The sequence below is a fragment of the Neofelis nebulosa genome, chromosome 5, assembly GCF_028018385.1.
Source record: "Neofelis nebulosa isolate mNeoNeb1 chromosome 5, mNeoNeb1.pri, whole genome shotgun sequence".
NCBI classification, from domain to species: domain Eukaryota; kingdom Metazoa; phylum Chordata; class Mammalia; order Carnivora; family Felidae; genus Neofelis; species Neofelis nebulosa.
The window spans coordinates 79,755,353-79,779,188 of NC_080786.1; the positions used below are offsets into that span (position 1 = coordinate 79,755,353).

General features: G+C 40.0%; 1 protein-coding gene across 6 annotated transcripts in view; it reads left to right on the top strand.

The window, feature by feature from the left end:
* LPP (LIM domain containing preferred translocation partner in lipoma) overlaps positions 1 to 23,836 on the top strand; it is a 682,444-nt gene that overhangs the window by 279,238 nt on the left and 379,370 nt on the right. For all 6 annotated transcript variants that reach the window (XM_058732400.1, XM_058732405.1, XM_058732402.1 and 3 more), the window contains one exon: positions 22,935 to 23,047. In XM_058732400.1, the coding sequence (XP_058588383.1) occupies positions 22,935 to 23,047 (113 nt within the window). The remainder of the gene's footprint in view (positions 1 to 22,934; positions 23,048 to 23,836) is intronic.

Below are 23,836 nucleotides of genomic sequence, written 5' to 3' on the forward strand. Positions count from 1 at the left end.
TAAAAAATATATATACTCTCAAGTTAGTTAACATACAGTGTCACCTTGGCTTCAGGAGTAGAAGGGATTCATCTCTTACATATGACACCCAGTGCTCATCCCAACAAGTGCCTTCCTTAGTGCCCATCACCCATTTAACCCACCTCTCCCAACCCCACTCCCACCAACCCTCAGTTTGTTCTCCGTATTTAAGAGTCTCTTATGATTTGCCTCTCTCTCTGTTTTTATGTTATTTTCCCTTCCCTTCCCCTATGTTCATCTGTTAAGTTTCTCAAATTCTGCATGTGAGTGAAATCATGTGACATCCGTCTTCCCCTGACTGACTTATTTCACTTAGCATAATACACTCTAGTTCCATCCACGTTGTTGTAAATGGCTTTTAAAATAGATACATTCTTAATTTTTTTTTTAGCGTTTATTTATTTTTGAGACAGAGAGAGACAGAGCATGAACGGGGGAGGGGCAGAGAGAGAGGGAGACACAGAATTGGAAGCAGGCTCCAGGCTCCGAGCCATCAGCCCAGAGCTCGACGCGGGGCTCGAACTCACGGACCAAGAGATCGTGACCTGAGCTGAAGTCGGACGCTTAACTGACTGAGCCACCCAGGCGCCCCTAAAATAGATATATTCTGATTATGATTATAAACGTTGCTATTATTGTCAGTGTTAATATCCTAAGTTTTCAGTGAGGGAAACTGAGAAACAGAGTCTGAGTGATACGTTCAATATAATGAAGGTGATTAGTGGTTGACTCTAAATTCTATACTCTTCAGCCAGAGGCTCTGCTGTCTCTCACATGCACATCCTTTTGATCCAATTGGCTTAAAGGGATTATTTGTATATTGTTGTGTTTGCCTGTTTTGCCAATTACTATGAGCTTTATATGTAAGTGTATATGTGTATTACCTTGTGGAGTGTTTATTTTCAATTCTCTTGTAATTTGGAACCAGGTACAAATTGGTTTTAATTCTTTTTAAAAAATGTTCCACTTTTAATCAAACTGGAACTACTTTCGGTTTAAGACAAGGGTCTAAATGAGCTTTTTAAATGGCTTGCTTGTATGTTTTTCCAGTTATGTTTATTGATTAGTCTTCCCATTCCTCAGTAATTTTGCTTTCTCTTCTGCTATTTAGTGTGTACACATGTCAGTCCCATTAATATCTGGCTATTCTTGTATAAACACATCTCCTCTGCCAGTTTTTTAGCCCCTCTGAGATTTTCTTAGCCACCTGCATAGTGTCTTTAAAAAGATAGAGGACCTGCATAAGTCCAGTTCTGCCCAGCTTAATTTTATTAAATGCTCTCCTCTGTTTCCAAGGACACGGGCAGTGTGCCAGCTAGTCATGGCTAGGGCAGGACCAGAGTAGAGATTTCTCTAACTGCACAGTCCTCTTGGTTTTCCGGCTTTTGGGGAGAAGGAGAAGAGGCTTTTACCAGCTTTTGCTCATTGCCCGAGCTGTGCTGGGCTTTCCTGAGAAACTTTTGCATCCAGGAAGCATGAGACCTGGTTTGTGTGTGATTTGTCCCAGGGTTACAGCAAACCCATGGCAGAGCAGTACTGGGCTCCGGGGCTTTTATCTGGTTTGCTTTCTCCTTTGCATTAGACCAGCGCCTGCTAAGACCACTGCCCCCATTCCGGTCTCTCACTTGCAAACATGCTTGACACAGTACTGAATTTCCAGTTTTGAGAGAAAGTAAGGCATAATTCTTCTTCCCAAAGAATTTTAATAACTTAAAATACATGGAAATGCACGAGCGTGTTCTTGTCCCTGGCTCTTAAGCTAAAATCTTTAATAAGGCTTCATTAACTAATTAATTAACTAATTCATTCATTAATGTCACCTCCACAGAAAAGTTGGATTTCTTGCTTGCATAGCAGAATTTTTTCCTGGGGGGATGAGGAATGGGTGAACCGTTCTAAGGATAATATGACTAAATCTGCAAAGTCTTATGAGGTCGCTACAGATTGAATTTGAATCTAAATGAATTAAACTTAAATACAATATAAATAGCCCCTCAGTTGGTGGCCACATTTCAAGTGCTTAGTCGCCCCACATGGCACAATATAGAACACTTTCAAAATTGCAGAAAGTTCTACTATACAATGGTTTAACATGGTTTAACAAATGGAAGATTTGGGGGAAAGGAGTAAGCCCTGAGGTGAGCTTTATTGGTTTTTGTATATTGTAGTGCAAAGAACCCTTGGCTTAAAATATTATTGATGACTGATGAAACATGGAGATACCGTGATTTCCAGTGTTTTCATAGACTTAATCAACAGAGCAGCAAGATAAGTATTGAGGATAAGAATGGATCAATACTTATTATACCTGTTTTACAACTGAAGGGATTAGGAGGGACCCCACAGCCCAAGCCCTTCAGTATCAGAGAACAAAGGTGGAGGGCATTTGAATGAGTTGTCAGAAGTCCTTTCCTTTTTAGAAATGTGGGTCTTCCTACATTTATACCTCTGTTGGTTTGGGATGAACTATCATTGGGTGTCCTGTAAATGTCAAGGAAGGCTAAAAATTAAACTCTTTGAACTCCACACACTGGTTTTAATCGCAGACCAAAATTAAATGCCGAAAAAGCCTTTCTATGAAAACAAACAAACAAACAAAACCAAATTAAACCCCAAGTGGATGCCATGATCTTTTATCCAGTTAAGAAAGTATTGAGTCAGTACCTGTAGTCTGCTATATTCTGGGAATTTATTTCTTGTCTTAAGAATGTCCTTGACTGAAGTTTAAATAAAAATAAAACCAAGGGTACTATCTCCCCGTTTAAGGATAGATAGAAATGAAACCCTTTTGAATTCCATTTCTGGAGGACATTGCTTTCATTGTCATTTGTCGGCACTAAGGATCCTGCGTGTGGTTTGTGACTAGAATGAGTGGGTGGGGGTTAACATGAGAAATTCCACAGTGAATGGGTTGGAAGCATTGGGCGTTATGTCCAAGATAGCTCACATGTCCTAGTTAAGGCTGTGCAAAATGAACTAGACCCTCCTAATGTGGTGGCCCCAAAGATTGGGTTTAATCCTCTGGTGTGACAGCATTCACAGGTCTTTTCAAGAGCCTGAGTACCATAAAATACTCTCACAAAAGCCTTCATCCCAAAGAATGTGTGTGTGGGGTCTTGTCAAGAGCTGTTAGCAAAAGAACAATGTGCCTAAAGCCATAATCTAATAAACAAACAGATAATCTAGTTCAGTTTGGTCTAAGTAATATAATGTCTCTATCAAACCATTTCCTGCACCTTCAGCTCTATTCACAAGGAAAGGGTTCTGCGTGGGAATGTGTGTATATTTTCTCTTAACAGGAGGGCATTTAGCTCCTGTGACTGGATGTCTTGTTTTTCTCTTCTGGGTAGCTCTAGTTGTTTACGGTGGGAATTTTCCGTCTTGGTAATTTGGTATTTTACTTGTTTTTTTATTGTAAAGGGTGGAAATGTGTACACCTTAATTTAAGAAATACTGTTGCATCACCTCCATCTCAGTTAACAAGGGCCAAGGCAGAAAGTTCTCACATGTTTTGAAGCCTTTCTACCGGATTTTTATGTACCTATTAAGTCAAAGGGGCTACGCTATTTTCTTGAAGGGGGTTTATGGATTCCTTTTGGGAGTGGGTAGGGTTTGCAAAAGGTTGATGGCCAAGGCGTCCCTCTTCACACCCCTAGGTCAGCATCCATCTGTCCTTTGGAGAATTACAGCCTGATAGTAGAATATAGCTTGTTAGGAATTTCTGAATATAAATAGCTTCATTTTCTTTTAAAAATTTTTTAATATTTATTTTTGAGAGAGAGATGGGGGGAGGGGCAGAGAGAGAGGGAGACACAGAATCCCAAGCAGGCTCCAGGCTCTGAGCTGTCAGCACAGAGCCCGAGGAAGGGCTCGAACTCACCAACAGTGAGATCGTGACCTGAGCCAAAGTCGGACTCTTATCCGACTGAGCCACCCAGGCACCCCAGAATAGCTTCATTTTCAGTGGGGCAGTGATACATGGGAGGAGTCAGGGTCACACATAGGTGTTATTCACATTACTAGTTGCTTTGTGTCTGACCTTGCCTAGAGAATTCTTTTTATGTCCTATTCTCAGTAAACACCTACTTGCGGTTAGGATGACCGTCCAGTCATGGAAGCAGGGGGCATTTTCTGACTATAACCATTAAAACAAAGCCTGAGTCTCTTATTGCCATTAACTGGTCCTTGTATTTTGAGGCATGGAATCATCACCGATCAGTGCTGAAAGGGTCTTTAAAGGCCATTTACCAAGTTCCTTGGATTGAGAAAGCCCAAATCTCCTTTATAACATTCATGTCAAGTAGTCCCTCGCCTCTACCTGAATATTTCCAGTTATTTGGCACTCACACGTTCTCTAACTGGGTGATTTCTCTTCAAACGAGCTCGCTTTCTCTGTGACGTCTCGGGATCTGTAAACGCAGTTACACTGTGTTGATATATACTTCTGTGAATATTTCTGTGAGACTCTTCATGTTCTTTTCTAAACAAACATAATTTTTCTTTCTACATCATGAGAACAGTAGAGGCTCTATTTTTATGTCTTCGAGCCTTAGTTTTATTTTTGTCTGAAGAGGTAAACAGACTTGAAATGAAACATTTCTGTCATCTCAGGTATGTGCTTCATCGTTGCTCCACATCTTTGCTAAATCCTAACGCTCCTTTTTCTCAAAGTGATAGATTTTATCCATCCCCTAACCCCTTTAAGGGCATTGCCACATAGATGATCACAGAAACATGGCATGGACATCTTTCTCTCTATGAGGTTTGCAGAGATGAGGTAACTTCTTCTAGGGGGCAGTTCTGTACAGGCAGGTTTCTGGTCCTTGTGAGTTTCCTTATCCACAAAGTGGGGCTGAGGAGAGCAATCCCACAGGGAGAGTGTGTGGCTGGTTTTGCTCAGGTCTCATTGAAACCTGCGTCTTAAAATTTCTCACCGAATATCGAATAGGGTTTTTGTTTTGTTTCTCTGTGCTTAAATGGGCCATCAAGACGCTAGTTCCAAAAATAAAAGAAATATATGTACAGAAAACAGCATATCTATTTTAAATACATCTGTAATATTAAATAATATTTATCATAAATAATCAGATATTGTAAATCATCTACTATTTAAATTTATAAATTTGCATTTTATAAATTTAAGAATGCACTAAAACATGATCACATTTTCAGAAAATTTTAGGAAATGCCAGAAAATTTATGCCATGGAAGAGCTTTTGTTCAGGTCTACACTGTGGCTCGGTGATGATCAACCCTCTTTTGAGGGTTACAGCAGTGTGTGCACATATTCCTTCTTTTTGGCACCGTGAGATTAGCACACTAATAGCCCCCCAAAGATGCCCACCTCCTCCTCTCTGGATCCTATGAATGTGTTGGGTTCCATGGCAAATAGGAATGAAGTCTGCTGATGGAATTAAGGCTGCCAATCAACTCAGTTCAAGACAGGGAAATGATCCGAGTATCTGGATGGGCCTAAGAAGTAGTCTGGGGAGACAGGTTTTTGGAGTGATGCAATCTGAGAAAGAACTCAGTAGCCTTTGCTGCCTTTGAAGATGGTGGGCGAAGGTCACAAACCAAGGAATGAGGGAGGTTTCTAAAAGCTTGAATTACAAGAAAATGGATTCTTTTTTTTTTTTTTAATTTTTTTTTTTTTAACATTTATTTATTTTTGAGACAGAGAGAGACAGAGCATGAATGGGGGAGGGTCAGAGAGAGAGGGAGACACAGAATCCAAAACAGGCTCCAGGCTCTGAGCTCTCAGTGCAGAGCCCGACGCGGGGCTCGAACTCACGGACCACGAGATCATGACCTGAGCCGAAGTAGGACGCTTAACCGACTGAGCCACCCAGGTGCCCCACAAGAAAATGGATTCTAACCAGAGACTTCAGCAAGGAATGTGACTCTGGTATGACATTGATTTTAGCCCAGTGTTACCCGTGACAGCCCTCTAATTTCTAGAACTGTAAAGTAATAAATTTATGTTATTTTAAACAATTGTATGTGGTAATTTGTTGCAGAAACAATAGAAAACAAATACATACAATATTATGTTGAAATTCTTTGTTTATATGTCTGCCCCCCACCATAGACAATGAATTTCTTAAATAAGGCAACCCTGTTGGTCTAAAAAAAAAATCATCTTAACCCAGTTCCACATTTACGAAACATAAAATTTCCTGTCAAACACTAGAGAGAACCAGTATTTATTGAGTGTGTGTAAACCATATGCCCAGCATGGCCCTAGTTACTGTGCTTTGCAAATTTTACTTACTCCCTGGGAACATTGTTCAGTCTTACCGAATCACAATTTTCTCATCTGTGAAATGAGTTTAAGAACTGTATCAGGGTTGACAATTTTTTCTGTAAGTCCGGATAGAAAATATTTTAGGTTGTGTTGGCTAAAATGCCTTTGTCCCAGCTACCCAGTTCTGCCGGCAGAATACAAAAGCAGCCATAGATGATAAATACACTAATGACTGTAGCTGTGTTTCAATAAAACTTTATTTACAAAAACAGGCAATGAGCTGGATTGGAACATTTGACTCTTGTTTGCTAACCCATAGACTAGCAGACCCTGCTCATTCCTTTCTGTTTCCCTTCTAATCTGATGATTTTTGTGAGTTTTAGTTTATAAAGTTGTACCATTAGTTCCAGTTAAGCCACGAAAGTGCCAGGAGGATTTGGAGAGGTAACTCAAGTAATGGGATGGGTCTGTTTATAGGAAGAAGCATAATATTGCAGACTCAAGTGCCAGGAAAGGAACTGCCACCATGTCCTTGGCAAACAGACCTGGGACAAATGCTCTTAAGAATGAGACATAAGGAGATCCTTGAATGCCAAGGCTGAGCTAACCGAACTTGAAACTCAGAGAGCTGGAACTACGGATGGAGACATGAAAGGAGACAATATATCCATTGCCCTCTGGATTGAAAGACCTTCTGAGGAGGCTGGCCAGATGAAGCCCGGGGAGGGGATGCGTTTCTCACTCTGCTAAATTATGTCTTTGGGCAGCCAGACCGGCTTTGCCAAAATAACAAGGTGCCTGAACTTCTGCCCAGAACACGTCACCAAGCTTTGCGTTTGGGACTATCTTCCATCACATGGCTTCCTAATGGGAGGCAGTGAAGAAAGCAGAGTGAATGAAGTACCAGGAGTGGGGTTTTTCTTGAAGTGCCTCCCTAGAGACAAAACTTGATTTTTTGAGAGATTGCTTTTTGAATTTTCTGTTCTCATTCAAAAAACATAGGTTCATGGATGGTAAGCATCCAATAGGCTTTGCGGGCCCTTTTTTTTTTTTTTTTTAAATTAAAAAAAATTTTTTTTTAACGTTTATTTATTTTTGAGACAGAGAGAGACAGAGCATGAACAGGGGAGGGGCAGAGAGAGAGGGAGACACAGAATCTGAAACAGGCTCCAGGCTCTGAGCGGTCAGCACAGAGCCTGACGCGGGGCTCGAACTCACGGACCGTGAGATCATGACCTGAGCCAAAGTCGGACGCTTAACCGACCAAGCCACCCAGGCGCCCCTGCTTTGCGGACCTTTTGAAATTTGCTTCTCCTGTGGGACTTGCCCACGGTGGACATGGGGGTGTGGGTTTACAGATCGGAGTGGGCAAGAAAGAGCCCTTCGAGAACCAAGCACAGAACCATGGGATCTGGGGATGTTCTTGTTTTCTGACTGCCTGGTTGTGCTCGTTGTTGTTGTTTTGACTTGGCCGTCTCACTGGGTTTTGAGGACAAAACTGACCTCTTTTGATTGATTCGTCACAATAGCTGTTTGTATCTTAAAAATTATTCAGGAACAGTTTGTCCATTAAAAAAAAAAAATGACCTAGTAATACTTCCAGACCCAAAGAAATGTCGAGTTAATCAGTCACAGAAGTACTTGATGTGCCAACTTAGCGCCACCTCAGGGCTCCTTACGTGATTCCTCTCCAAGATTTCTAAACATTCCAGGGAGAGCTCAATATTTGTTTATTTGACTGCTAGGACTTTGTTTTGCTATTGTCTCACTTACTCATGCTCTTTTTTCTCTCTGTCTCTGTCTGTCTCTCTATCTTTGTCGCTGTTTCTCTATCTTTCTCTCTCTTTGGTTTCAACCCTAACTCTTTGGACCCACTGTATGTGAAGAGCCATATTAAGATTATAGTGTTTCTTCGGTTATAATAATTATGTTTTGTATTTAAGTTTCTAAATGTGAAGAAAGGGTGTATGGTTAAGTCACATAGAGAATCATGTCAAAATAAAAATAATATTTGTGTCGGACATTGTGATTTTTAAATTATTTTTACAGTTATCTATCTAGTCTGTACAACTCTGGGCAGTATAAAAGACAAGTGCTGTTATTCTCATCTGACAAAAAAAATTGAGACTCAGAAGTTTCATGATTTGACCAAGTTCCCAAAGCTAGCAAATAGTTCAGGTGTGACTGTAAGTGATATATTTTAATACCACAGGCCTATTTCTTTTATATTTCGAAGGCAGCTAACCGAGTCACTGTTCAAATCAAGAGCGTGTTCCTTTTATAGAAATCATCCCCATGGGGATGTTCACTTGAATCTCTACCTCAATCTTTCAGTGTCTCTCTCTCTCTCACTCTTTCTCACACACACACCACACCACACCACACCACACCACACCACACCACACACGTATCTTGAGAATGATAGCCACTCAGTGTTTCAGGCTCTTGGGCAGCCAAAGAAGGTTGTGCATGGTTGACAGGTGACCTGGGCCCTCCAAGAATAGCTTGAGTTCTGCTATAAAGACATGTTAGAGAGAAAAGACCTGATGGAGACAAGGCACGAGCAAATTCTTGGAGTCAAGGAAGCAAGCAGAAGCTGTCAGGAAGATTACTGGGTATGGAGATTAGGAACTTTAGTATTCTGAAGTACAAAACTTCCAGAGTTGCTGTGTGAGGCAGTAATCTCAGGGAATCCATACCCACCAGAGCATTCTAGGAGAGCTTGTCAAGTTTCTCTCCATTTCCTCCCAGGGGACCCATCCTGTTTTAGGATTCTGCCTGTACAGGGTGAGGTCCTGTCAAGTCTTGTGAAGCCCGTAATACTCCCAATCTGTCATTCTCTAAGACTGCAGCACAGTTGCCATAGAATCAATTGGCCATTTACATGAGGGCTTATTTCTGGGCTTTCTATGCTATTTTCGTTGGTCTGTATGTCTGTCTTTGTGCCAGCACCACACTGTTGATTACCATAGCTTTGTGGTGAGTTTGAAATCAGTAAGGGAGAATCCTCCAACTTTGTCCTTTTTCAAAATTGTTGTGGCTTGTGGGGGACCAATGGATGTTTTCAATCTGGCAGCCGTGTCTAAAATCAGTTGGAAGGAAGTAAGGAAGGAGGAATGGAAACCATTTAGGCCGTTTGTGAAGCCTAGATAAGAGCTTCAAGCCTAGACATTGATTATTTTGGTGGCAGTAGAGATGGAGAATAGTAAATGAACTTGAACACTTTGGTATAATCCAGTATGGCTTGCTATATTGCTGTGAGGATTGTGGACAAAAACTAGAGAAAAGGGGTTTTCTTCCAACCTGTAGGATTGGGAGAATTGTAATGAAGTAAATAGAAAAGTAGAGGATACACGAGAAGGTAAGTGGGTCTGCAAGTTAGGGTATCTGCATTCATTTCTCAGCACGGAGCGAGAGATTGTGGTGGATGGAGATGCCCCACTCTCATACAGAGATGCAGACGTGGAATGAGTTGGTGTCATGATTATCCTGGGTCTTGTGTTGCTTATAATTGGTATATTCATTTAGAATTGCTTTTTTAATGTCATGCATTTATGGTTACCATGGTGGCAAGAGCCAAATAGAGGGAAGTGGTTGGTTGGGGATAACGGCAAAGATGGAGATGTGGTTAAAGGTAATTTGTGAAGCTTCTGTGCCTTGCCTTAGCTAAGAACAAACAGAATGCTAGATGCTGTTGACATGTGTTTTATTTTGAAGTGACTGTTATTACTAGGGTCTAAAATCCTTAGCCTTGATCTCTTGGAGCCTAATGTTCCTGTTCTCCAGCTGAGAGAGACTAATTCACCATCTTGTGTTGTAAACACTCACTCATTTTAACTGATTACACCTCCAATGATTCTCAAATCACTAAAATTACTAATTGCTATTCCTTACACATCAAAGAGTGAATCCTGAATAATTAACCCCAAATAAAATTAGATGAATTGGCCCTTTTAATTAGAGTCCCTGCTGCTGTTTGTTCTGAGCTTCCTTTTCTTACTGTTAAGAGACTTTTAGAATGATTAAAACTGTTTAAGTCTTAAACAGCCAGTGACCTTTTAATACAATATAAATCCGTGAAAGCAATATTTCAGTTAGCAGATGGTGAAGTAAATTTTTAGAGCAAGTACCTGTCAGCTCCTAGTACTCCTTTGCAGAAAAAAAAACCATGCCAAAAAACAACCACCTTGAAATGAAATGAGTGTCTCTATTTGATTATTTTTAAAGCATTTCTGCATTTGCTAAGCCTCAGTCTAGATGAAATGGCAGGGTTGAGGGAGAGTGAGTAATGGTTGGCATCATTTTGTATAAATAGTAACAAGAATTTCTCAGTGAGAAGAATCTGAAGTCATTTGTGCAGAAAAGATGAAGACTGGAGAAATCATAGAAAGTCCCTGGTGTCGTGTAGCCATTTGCTTCCTCAGGGAGTCTCCTGAGGCTGGGGAATGGGTGTAACAGTGGGAAAAAGGAAGCTCTGTGGAATTTCACTGCTGCTGATCATTGAGCGTGGATTACTGCCCTACCTGTGCTGCAGTCAGCCTGGATTGAGTTGAAGATATTTTACATCTTCCTGATCCATCTATCCTAGGTCTCCTAAATAGTAAGAGCTTCTTCTCTTCATCATAGTCTCCTGAAGTCGGAGGGACACAACAAGTCCCCTCCTTATTCCCAAGAGGTGTCAGATTCTCACACTGAATCTGTCATGTACTGTGGCAAATGGGTCCTCAGCTGGAAGTTAAGAGATTTGGGGGTCCCAGTGGGTTTTTTGATATGGTTCTATGCCATTTGACTGTTTCCCTTTACTACACAGGTCAAGAATTCCTCCAGCTGTAAGACAAAGTTATTAGGCTAGGGAAGTTACTTTTTTCCCCCCTAAAATTTAAAACTAAATTTTGAATTTTCATTCTGGAATAATTTCAGATTTTACACAAACACTGAAAAATAGTAGGAAGGATTTTCACTGAGTCTTCATCCAGTTGCTTCCATTATTGATATCTTACACAATCACAGTACAGGGACCAAAGCCAGGTAATTAGCACACTGACACAATACTACTAACTAATACGTAGACTTGATTTAGATTTCGTGAACTGTCCTATTAATATCCTTTTTCCAATCTAGGATCTTATCCAGAGTCGCAAGCTGCATTTGGTTGTCTTGTCTCCTTAGTCTTCTTTAACTTAGGCCAGTTTCTCAGTCTTTGTTTTTCATGGAGGTCAATGACTGTTAACCAGGGCTACACATCAGAATCCGCCAGAGAGCTCATCAAGATGCTTGTATCTCGATCCCAGCCCCAGAGATTCTGATTTAAGAAGTCTAGGGTGGGGCCTGGGTGCATGTTGTCGAAGACAATGAGCCTTGAGATTCGGATCCACACCCTCAGTTAAAAGTCGGATTTGTTTCAACACCTCAAGAAGTGACATTTTGAGATTCTGTCCATGTGACATCTGTCCTTCCTCTTCCTTCATTTCCCTGTTCCTCCTCCATTCCCAATTCTCATTGATGAGAAAAGTCCTGACTCTCCAAAATTCCAAGAGGACTTTTGAAGAGGTTTCTAGATACCTCGTGGGTTACAACCTGTATACAGATCTTTTATTGTAGAAGAAAGATCAAATAAAATACATATGATGCAGTGTTTCTGGAGCTAGGATGTCCCCATAAGCAGGAGATGACTTAGGGATATGGACTCAGGGCCTGTATCTTGAGGACATCTCTGAGTAAGGTAACGTGTAAAAATACCACCACTACCACTGAGCAAAACTCAGTGACTATTTTAAGACTGATGTTATTAAGCTTGTCCAACTTTTGGCACCTTGGAGGACCTATGACCCTCCCCCCCACCCCCCGGTACTGTACTGTATTGACCTTATGTCAATAATTGGAAAGAGGCAAAGTTATCCATGGTAAAAATGCATGTGTTCATTCTTTCAGAGTTTAATTCAGTTTAATGGAGTATAGATTTATAATAATGACAATTTATAAAAACAATATTACTGCCACTTCTTAAAATCTCCTATGTGTTGCATATGCTTTATATAGAGATTAGAAAGACACAGAGTCTGTCTTCAAGGAGCTTATAGACTAGTGGGAGAAACCAATAGATACACAATTAAACTCATAAAGGGCAGAATACTTGCTCTAATAGAGCTAAATCAGGAAAGCAGTATATTGTCTTTGAAGTGGAAATGGTTTACTCTTTCCATAAAAGAGTGATGGAATAAGTTAGTTGAGATATTTCAAGTGTTTTTGTTGTGAAACCACACTCCTTCAGGCTTCATCACCATCTTTGGCGGGAGAGTAAATTTCTGGCCTCAATGGCGACCACAGGGTGATGTCCTGTCTCCAAAGGAAAGGTGTATTTTTGGAGTCCTCTCTCAACACACTGATATTTGTTTTCCAGCTTCCTTTTTCAGTGGTAAATTAAGATTCCCCCTCCCCCCTAGACTGTTGCCTCATTCTCTGTCCACAACATGATTTTTTTATTTTTATTTCAATTTTGAACTGAGAGAACTTCACTTTTTGCTATTGAGGCTGAAGATAATCTCAACAGCTGCTAGAAGATTGATGTGTAGGCTTAAGTCATTGCCCTATTCATTTGGAGTGCCCATCTCTGGAAGTCAATGTATATGGTATGGTTTGCTGTTTGGGTCACAAATGACCATATCTTGTAAGACATAACACTTGGGGGATTAAAAATGCTAGTTCTGGTTCTAGGCCATTTGCAGAACCGGACTATCTTCCTAATTTCATATTATTTGAAAATCATTCGGTGCTTTGGACTAAGAGATTGAATGTGTTTTTCAACAAGTGGAAACCACAGTATAATAGAGAAATGAGGTATGATTCGATGGGATGCACTCGTGTGTTTCACCTTCTTACAGACAGTTTACTTGTGGCTAAGCATGAGGACTGTTGAACTCAGTGAAGACCCAGGGATGCTGTATTAGCTAAATGTAGAGTGAAACCATCCATTTGAAAATCAGGAAGACTTCATCTACTTTAGGATCATAATTCTTCTTGCTTTTAATTTGAGAATCACAATGAACATTTCAAGCTAAGTTATTTAGAAAGATGACGGAGACATTACATTTGGGCTTGGGTAAATATAGTGGCACATTAAAATTAAACTCTGGGTTTGAGTAGATTCTGCGATTCATTTCACAGTGTCTTCCTTTTGATTTTTAAAAAATGCATGTCTGTAATTCACATTTATTGTAGAACAGTTGAATCAAAAGGAGAGGGAATAAAAGGAAGAAAAAAAATAGGACCATGTGATAAGTGCTATTCAGTAGCCCACCTTTTTCCTCACATGATATGTCAAAGTTTTTCATGTTCTTCTCCCAGATACTCCATGACTCACTCCCTTGCTAGATTAAGTCGTTGTTCAAATGCCACATTGGTTAGGCATTTCCTAACCTTTGTCTTAAAAATTGTGGCGTTCCACCTCCACCCTAGTACTCCCTTGATTTTCCTTGCTCCGTATTTCCATGGTGCTAATCATGATTTGATATTATGTTTTCTTTAATCTATTTTTTTTAAGTATTCTTCTCCTTCTGATAGAATGTAAATTCTGTGAGTCCAGCACTTTTTATATATTTTTTTGTTCTTGTTTGACTTCCGCCCTCTTGTCTAGAATGATTCCTGACACATAAGAGGTACTCAATCAATGAATAAATTGATGTCAGTTCTAGATCAACATCATCATTTTGATGGCTACACAGTTTACCAGTGTGTGATTGACCACAGTTTTTTTTTTTTTTTTTTTTACCAGTACTTCATTGATGAACATTCTGATTATTTCTATTATATTTCATTGTGATGGAGATTCTTTAACATGCTTCTCTATGTAGTCCTCAGTCGCTTCTTTTGTAGGATAATTTATTAAAAGTAGTGTTGCTGTATCAAAGCGTATACACATTTTTAAGGCTTTTGACACCTGTTGTCAGATTTTCTTGAGAAAAGTCTTATCCTTAACATTCGTCTGTTTATATATGAATAGCATATGAAAGTATGAATTTTCGTATGCCATCATCAATAGTGCGTTTGTCACTATTTTTAATCTTTGTCCTCTCATTTAAATGACATTGCCTTGAAAATTAAGTACTATAAGAATCAAACGTTTGTGTGTTAGTTAAGCAGCATAAAATACAAGGAATAGAAAGGTGAATTTTCTAATGTATAATAAAAGCACGAACTCCAAAAATGTCAAGTGTTGGAGCTGAAGAATTGGAATCACTTGGTTCAGGTGACATGTCTTCTCATTGACAGATGAAGATGCCTCTTTTAATGGAGCTGGTGGTGTTGCCATTTGGATGAGGAGGACAGAGAACCAAGAATGCCTAGCCTTGCCCTCATAATTATCCCCTCTCCCAGAGAGTTCTTAAAGGGGCTGAATCCTCAAGGAACAGGAGCAGAATGGGAATATAGGAACCCACTTTATTAATAGCTCCACGGGGCTTAATCGCTCTCTAGGACAGAGGTCACACTGAGATTGTACACAGGCTTTGGTTCTAGGAATCAGCGGGCTTTTTATCCTCTTTCTACTGCAGACAACATGGTGATTAGATCAGGGCAATTCCTTTCATATTTTTAGCTACAACCAATGGATCGTAAATAGGTGGAGAGGTTTGAGTGGTGTTGCATTAAATGAGACTTATCCTTAATGTTGTTTGTTTGTTTGTTTGTTTGTTTGTTTGTTTTGACCTCTGCCATGTCCCAGTGTTTCCTGGTGGTTTTGAAAACCTTATTCAGCTCAATATTTGCAGGTGACACATTTCTAGGTACAGAAAATTTCTCTTTGGTTTTGTGTATACATGTGATTTTAAAAATAGCATATGATTTCACTCAGATGAGGAATTTAAGAAATAAAAGAAATGAACAAAGGAGAAAAGAGACCAACCCCGAAATAGTCTCTTAACTACAGAGAACAAACTGATGGTTAACAGAGGGGGGTGTAGAGGGTATGAGTGAAATAGGGGATGGGGATTAAGAGCACACTTACCGTGATGAGCACTGATTAATGTGTAGAATTGTTGAATCACTATACTGTTCACCTGAAACTAATATAATACTGTATGCTAACTATACTGGAAGTAAAAAATATATATGTATGTATATAAATGGGTAAAATAATGGCAGGTTAAAATTTTATATAATGGAAAGTAAATTTCTTTTCCACTCTTGTTCCCTAGTGGCAAAATTAGCTTCTTCATAGAGGCAACTTGCCGTTAACAATTTCTTAGGAATCCATGTAAAACATACTTCATGACAACACAAGCATATATAGCATCACACAAATGATACCATTATCCATTTTGTCCTATACCGTGAATGCCTCATTTTTTTAAAAGTCAACTCAATACCAAACGTGGGACTTGAACGCACGATCCCAACATCAAGAGTCACAGGCTCTATTGACTGAGTCAGCCAGGTGCCCTGAGAATGCTCCATTTTTAAAGTATTTTACTCAGTGTGCTTTCTGGTGTAGTTTTCTTGGTGGCAAGTGTGTTTAATATAAAGAGAAGATGGTGTTGAGGGTGAAATTCCAAAGGGTCTTTAGTTGCTTTGTTTTGTAATAAATTGCCTCTCTGAGGAGAATGCTGTAAGGGTGACACAACTCAGTCACCTTACGGAGGCTGCTGCTCCTGTAACGTTTGCTTTATCTTCTGCTCACTGTCTTTACTCACCCTATGCGGAGAGTTTTGCCTTCTCAGACCTGGCCTCCTGCGTAGGCAGCTGAGTTGCCATCTTGTGCATAAGTGGAAAGCAAGAAGAATCGTCACCTGTTACGTAGGCATTGTCCAAGTCATATGGAAATTAGCTTGGTGACACTTCAGCTGTGGGTCGAAACCCATTTGTGGGTCACCGTTACTTCAGCGGTGGTTATTCCACCAGGAATAACCAACACTTTTGAAATAAATACATGTAATAGAAGTTTCAATGTGCGTTCCATGTGGTAAGTATGGTTTCATGCGACCCTTGTTTCAGATATACATGTGCTTATACATGTCCAAGCAGGTAGTATTGCAGCTTGATAGAAAAGGTTGTTTCTTTGCTCTGGGTTGTGGTCAAAAAAGGTTCAGAGTCACTGTTTTAACTGCTTTGATCTGCAGAGTCACACAGGGAAGTGGATATTGTTATCTTCATTTCATAGGTGAGGTAACCTGACCCTGAGATGGTAGCATTGCTCTTTCTCAGGTAAAGGGTAGAGCTGTGGCTTGTTTTTCAAGTTGTTAGGCTTGGCATTTTGTATTCTTTTCTTTTGAACATATTTCCATGCTGTATTCATTACTGTAAACGGAAACGAATAACTGCTTTTACTCGAAGCTTACGACTTGGTGACTGTAATTGTATTTTTTCACATGTGTGTGCGTGTGTGTTTTCCAGCCCAATCTCTTGTACACTCATAATTTAAATACTTAACTCGGGAAGTCCCTAAGTGGTTTTATTTATATTTACCTTAAAGTTTATTTCCTTAAACAACCAAAAATTATCCCCATCAGAAAGTTGGAGAAGCAACAGTTGCCAACCCAAGGAGCCATAAAGCCATGTCCCTCCATGTACTGTGCATGGATCTGTGTCATCATCCCGCAAGCATATTAAAAATGCAGAACCTCAGGCCTCACCCCACGGCTGCTGAATCAGAGTCTGCGTTTTATCTAGATACCCTTGGCCATTTGAACGTTGACATTTGAACAACATGTAAGGCATCAGGCCATTCAACCAAACAAACATCAACTGAGTGATGAAATGGCTTCTTATATAGTTATTCAGCCTATGTTTACGGAGAGTGGCCCACACTTTATGCCAGGATGTGGAGATAGAATGAGAAATTATAAGTGGGCTCTATTGGTTAGGAGCTTCCATTCTCAGTAGGAGAGAATGGCCATGAACATCTAGGTGCAACCAAGTATTAGAGATGCTGGTGAGGCACAGACGGGCTACTGTGTGAATCCCTGTGTATGTGTGTAGGTTTACACGGATGTTGGAAGAAGAAAAAGAATGATGCTTTTTTAGTTTTTTTTTTTTTTTTTTGCTTTTTTTTAACTATAGTAAATGAGTTCAGACTTCACTGATGATCTGAGTTTAATTATTCCTTTGGGCTTTTTCACTACAATCACATATCATATAACCCTTAATTTGTAAACTTCTTTGCTGGTCAGTTCTTGTTATTTTTTTTTCCCCTCTGATGGAGGCCTACCTTTATTTCATGAAGGGATAAGTGAGTTCTGCATTCAGGTGGATAGATGCCTTTCATATATGCCCAAACGACGTTACTAGGGCAACTACTCAGCTCCTAGCAGGTAGCCATATATGCTTCTCAATGCTATTGCCTTTTTAGCCCTATACTGGGAAGGGTAGCTGGAGAAAGTATGGATCCCTGGGTACTTGGGAGATTTTCCTCACTGGCTTTTCAAGTTAATGATACGCATTACAGGCTATATGGTGAAAGTAAGTTGGCAGAAAATAGTATTTGAGAATCGGGGCTATATACTTTTGCACGATTCACCCTTTAACTGACCCATGGTGCTACCCCTGACAAAAAGCAAAAACCTGTTGACTATTAGCTGAATTGTTTGGGAAGATAGGGAGCAAATTAAGTGAGATACTTCCTAGCTTCTCTCTAATGCAGAGTGAGGATTCGTTTCTAGCTCCATATTTCACTAGCTGTGTAATTTCAAGTAAACTATTGTACCTGGCAAGTGAGAGATAAATGTGCATTGCATGTGAGTAGGCTTTGGATGGTGAGGAGAAGGGGAAGGAGGAAAGCAGGTGTGTAGGCTTGTGGCTCTGACTACCCTCCTTCTTCTAAGACTAGATGTTTCTGTCTTAGATTTTATGGATCCCTGCATTGTCCAAGTTGCCTGATTTGGGGGGGGGGGTGTTCTTTTTTGGTTTGCCTGTTTGATTTATTCAGTGTCCCTGTAATTCATAGGGTGTGATAGTTCCATTTGGATTTCCCTGGCAAGCAGAGAGGACAGGCCACGCACTAATGTGAAGGTCTACAGCTAACCATTGCTAGTTGGGAGATACTGCAGCTGACACCATGTTTTTCTTTAGGAGGGTCACCAGCTAAGCTTCAAAGTCAGACACTCTTTCTTTCTTTTTTTTAAATTTTATTTTATTTAGAGAGAGAGATTGAGACTGAGATTTGGGGAGAGGGGCAGAGGGGGAGAGAGAATCATAAGCAGTCTGAGCAAAGAGCCCACTGAGGGGCTCAATCCCATGACCCTGGGATCATGACCTGAGCTGAAATCAAAAGTCGGACGCTCAACTTGCTGAAGCACTCAGGCGCCCCATCCAGATGCTCTTTCATTGTTTGAAAACATCTGTAAGGATGGAAATGTTCCCCTCCCACAGCACACACATACACAAACACACACACACGCTCACACATGCACACACACACACACACACACTCTGTTCTTTTGTTCTTTCCATTTTGCCATCTTACTTAAACATGGAAATATGACTTCTCTCTTAAGTGGATTTGTTTTTCCTGCAACTTAGAAGCATTTTCCTTTGTTTAGTGGCCTATTAAAATGGCGACCCATAAATCAGAAATCTTGTAATAGTTCTTAGTCTGGTTTAAGGTAATTATTAAGAGCTTTTCATTCCTACCAACTCAACTAGTTATGGACTAGTCCACAGGACCTATTTTCTATCCATTATCAATGTGTGTATCGGTTTTTTACACATCATTTTAAAATGTGAGCTCCACTCTAAAGAATGAAGGAAGAAGCCTATGATGGTCGAGCTTGAAGAACTGCAAATTATGTGATAATTATTATAAGCTTATTACTAGAACTTTTAAAAATCTTAATCTAATTTCAGCCTAGAATAAATAGTCTAGATCTTGGTTGTTTTCAACTCATTTCTTTTAAAAATGCATTGTCTTCCTTTTCTGTTCCTTTTCACCCTCCCAGGATTGTCACCAACTTGTGCCTCACTATATATTTAATTTTTATGACAAAAATTTAGTTGGGAAGGATATACAATTGACTTTTGAATGGTAGAGAGCTAAGGGCATCGACCCCATGCCATTGAAAATCTGCCTATGTCTTCTGACTCTCCCAAATGTTGACTGCTAATAACTATTATTTTTTTTTTTTAATTTTTTTATTTGTTGGGGCGCCTGGGTGGCTCAGTTGGTTAAACGTCCGACTTCAGCTCAGGTCATGATCTTGCAGTTTGTGAGTTCGAGCCCCGCATCGGGCTCTGTGCTGGAAGCTCAGAGCCAGGAGCCTGCTTCGGATTCTGTGTCTCCCTCTCTCTTTGCCCCTCCCCTACTCACACTCTGTCTGTCTCTCTCTCTGTCTCAAAAATAAAATAAAACATTAAAAATATTAAAAATTTAAAATATTTAATATTTATTAAAATATTAATATTTTAATGTTTTATTTTATTTTTGAGAGAGAGAGACACTGTGTGAGTGGGGGATGGGCAGAGAGAGGGAGATACAGAATCTGAAGCAGGCTCCAGGCTCCAAGCTATCAGCACAGTCCCGTCGTGGGGCTTGAATTCACGAACCATGAGATCATGAGCTGAGCTGAAGTCGGACGTTTAACCGACTGAGCCACCCAGGCGCCCCTACTGATAACTGCTGTTGATCAGAAGCCTCACCAGTGATATGAACAGTTGGTTGACACATATTTTGTATGTTATATGTGTCATATACTGTATTCTTATAATCAAGTAAGCTAGGGAAAAGAAAATGTTAAGAAAATTATAAGGAAGAAAAAATATATTTACAGGACTGTACTGTACAAAATTTGTAAGTTGGCCTATGTAGTTCAAACCCATGTTTTTCAAAGATCAACTATGGTTGGAAGAGACTGCAGAGACAACCAGTTGTATTTTTTATTCCAAGACTAATTTTCTGAGAATGTGGACTATTTGTGTCGCTTTCACGGGCTTCTGTTTCTAACTTTATAATACAATCTCCAGATTCTATTTACTTCTTATCCTGTTTAATGCTCTGACATTTCTCTGTGACATAATAAAATGGGGTAAAGTATAAGAAGGTGCTCAGAAATTGTCTTTTAAATTATGCATGAAGACGACCTAGGTCCAGATAGAACATTTGGACCAGAAAATGACGCTGTGCACTAGAATTTAGTAAGACTAGTCTCCATGAACCTAGACCTCCTTCGCTGATCACTCAAGATCTCATTGTGAGCCCTTTTCTTGTATGTTTTGACTTTCCAAGGCAGAAAACAACTCGGTGACGATTCATTTTTACTTAGCAGGTGTTAAATATTTTTCAGTGCAGTGTTTGGCCAAAGGAAGGTCAAATTAGTCTCTTGATTCTGACTGCACATTAGAATCATTTGGGTTTTAAAGGAATACTGGCACCTGACGCCTCCCCCCAACTCGCTTTCCCCCATCCCCAAGATACTGATTGCAATTGGTGTGATGGAGTTTGGGCATCGGCATTTTGAGAAAACTTTCTTGGTGATTCTAGTAGTAGCCAGTGTTTAGAACTACTGGGTAGAGTTACTGAAGGTTTATGAGACTTATAATCCTAATAACGATATGGACAAAGCATGTCCCTAGATGTGCACACCCAGAAAAGTAAGAGAAATAGAAATATTTCTATATGACATCAGTCATTTAACCTTTCTAATCCTATAGGGTCTAAAAATGCAGTGGTTCTCAAAGTGTTGTCCCAGACCAATAGCATCAGCATCACCTGGGAGTTTATTAGAAATGAAAATTCTCAGGGGCACCTGCATGGCTCAGTTGATTGAGTATCTGACTCAACTTTGGCTCAGGTCATGATCTCGTTCGTGAGTTCAAGGCCCGCATCCAGCTCTGTGCTGACAGTGCAAAGCTTGCTTGGGATTTTCTCTCTCCCTCTCTCTCTACCCTTTCCCTGCTTGCATGCTCTCTCTCTCTCTCTCTCTCTCTCTCTCTCTCTCTCTCTCTGTCTCTCTCTCTCTCACACACACACAAATAAACAAAAATTAAAAAAAAATAAATGCAAATTCTCGGGCCCCACCCTAGACCAACTAAATCAAGAACTCTGAGGGTGGAACACAGCCATCCATGTTTTACCAGACCTTTCCGAGATCCTGATGACCTCTATAAATTTCGAGAACCATCAGGACGAAGGGTTGTAGGACTAATAGGTAGCCTATGAAAATCTTAGCACAGTGGTTTGGTGCATGGTGGGAGTCTAAAAAGCAGAGTACTCTAAATATATAGTGTATTTCACTGCTTTGTAGTCTGAATATGGCCAGAAGCTAGATTAGACAGCTACTCTTCCAACTTGAAGTCTGTTATTTCTAAGGCAAATAGGGGCCAGAGGAACCATCAGAACAATGAATCAAGGTGTATCAGAACAATGAAATCCAAGCCACCATCCTTCTTCTGTGCAGTTTAGATTTTTTTTTTTTTTTTGAAGGCTTAAATCATGGTATTTTGGTTCTACCCAAAAGCAACTCATTGAGTGACAGAAACTCCTGCCCTGCTGCTAAGTGTTGAGCAACTGAAATGCAAGGAAAAGTACTTATTCATGAATATTACTTATTATTGTTATCTAAAATATTATTTTTAAAAGAAAAAAGGCAAACAGATTTTTTTTAATGGAAGTTTCCTATTCCTAATAGAATTTCTTGCAAAGTATTTTTAAAAATTTCCATACCATGAAGCCACAGAGCTTTTAGATTTATGTCTGCACCTCAGACCTTAGAGATTAGGTGCTCTCTTCCAAAAACACGACATTGGTATGCTCTTCTCGTTGGGCAATGATGTTGAACTTTCTTGATATGCTCACCCCTCATCACTTCCTGCCTGGATTGTATATAGATTTTGATATCGGAGGTTTCTTATTCCCCTTCCTCCTAATCTGCCCTGCATGTGCTTTTAGATTAGTCTTTAGTAAATCATACTGCAACCAAATGTTTTCTTGTCAGAAATGCTTGATGGCTCCCCACCGCAAGCATGATAAAATTTGAACTACTTACTAGATGTTCAGCACACTTAAAGAAAAAATTCTTTTTGTCACTGCACTTAGTTTTATTGTTCACTAGTATTCTTTTACATCCCTATGTTTATGCTGTATTATGACTTGCTCCTTATTCTCTAGGCCCTAGATGTTTTAAGCTATGCCTTTGTTCCCCTGTCTTTCTGCCAAGAGTGGACTCGTTGGTCACTGTGAACTGCTGTTCAGGGGCAGTTTAAATGTTCTGGTAAAAGCCTTCCTTGTTGCTCTACCTGGGCATAAGTTTTCCTTTTTCTTAGCTTCCAGAAGAGTTCGTTTCTCCATCTTAATAAATTGTATCTTCTTTTTCCTTTATCTGTGGGTATATTTTTTCCGCCTCTGCTTGATGAAAACTTTACTGAGGGTAAGTACCAAGTCTTACCCACCTCAGCAATTCACCACCCCGAACACCTTCCCTGTTCAAGCTAAACATATCCAACTCCTCCTCCTGTAGGCTAGCTTTTATTTCACTTCTAAGTATCAACTCCTGTCCTCATTCTTCTCAAAATTAAGGCTACCAATTTAACTGAAGGGAACTGTAATAGGGAATAATTGCCATTGAGACAAAACAATGATGTGTCAAGGCCAATTAAAAAGCAGTAAAATGCCAGCAACCATACGTTTTTTAAGAGTCCTACAAAATTGCGTCTATGTTAATTTCATGTGTGCATTTCCTTTCTGTAGGTGATTTTCTTCCACCCCCACCTCCACCTCTAGATGATCCTGGTGCTCTTCCGTCTGGCTCTGGAAACTTCCCTCCTCCACCACCCCTTGATGAAGGTGCTTTCAGGGCACAGGTAAGATCTGTGGTGGAAGTCATGTTAATAAGCCATGCTAGGAAGCTCATGAATTCAGTGATTGTTTCTGTGGTGGATAAACATTTATCCAGAGCCTAAAGAGAGCTTTACAACTCACAAAGAGCTAAGGTACTTTAATGCAACACGCCCCACTGAAGCTTTGCAGAGTTCTGCTGGCTTGCATTCTGAAGCCCTAGAAATCCTTTCACCTACTAATTTTGTTCTGAAACTGAAAGCCATTTTTTAGGAATGCCATTTGAGAATTCCACGTTTCCTTGTTATCCCAGGGACCAACTGTGCTTTTTTATTGCCTCTTTTCTCTATCCACAAACATTGCATTCTGCGTGGGTAAGAGTGATATTTTAAGGCTCTGGTTGGTCACTGTGGGTCCTAATTGGCCAGCAACATCTTTCTAGCAAAAGCGCCAGCAAACCTTCTTGGGATATTCTTTTCTGAGCGGGGTCAAGTGGGGTTAGGGATGCACATTATAGGATGTATTGATCTTATACAAGTGCTGTGCTCCAGGGAGTGATGATTGCACGCAACCCACGGCTGGAATCAGAAGCAACAGTGGAAGGACTTCTCAGCCTGTAACCTTGTAGAGGCACGGGTGACCAGATGCCACAATGTAGGCAGCTAACTGCTGTTCCTATCAGGAGAGAAAACTAAATAGCAATGTTATAGAATCATGTTGTCTTTTAGGGGTGATGATGCTATTATAGATATATAGAAGGAAAAATATATATCCAAAATATTTGGGGAGGAAATTAATGGTGTCTGGTAGTTGCT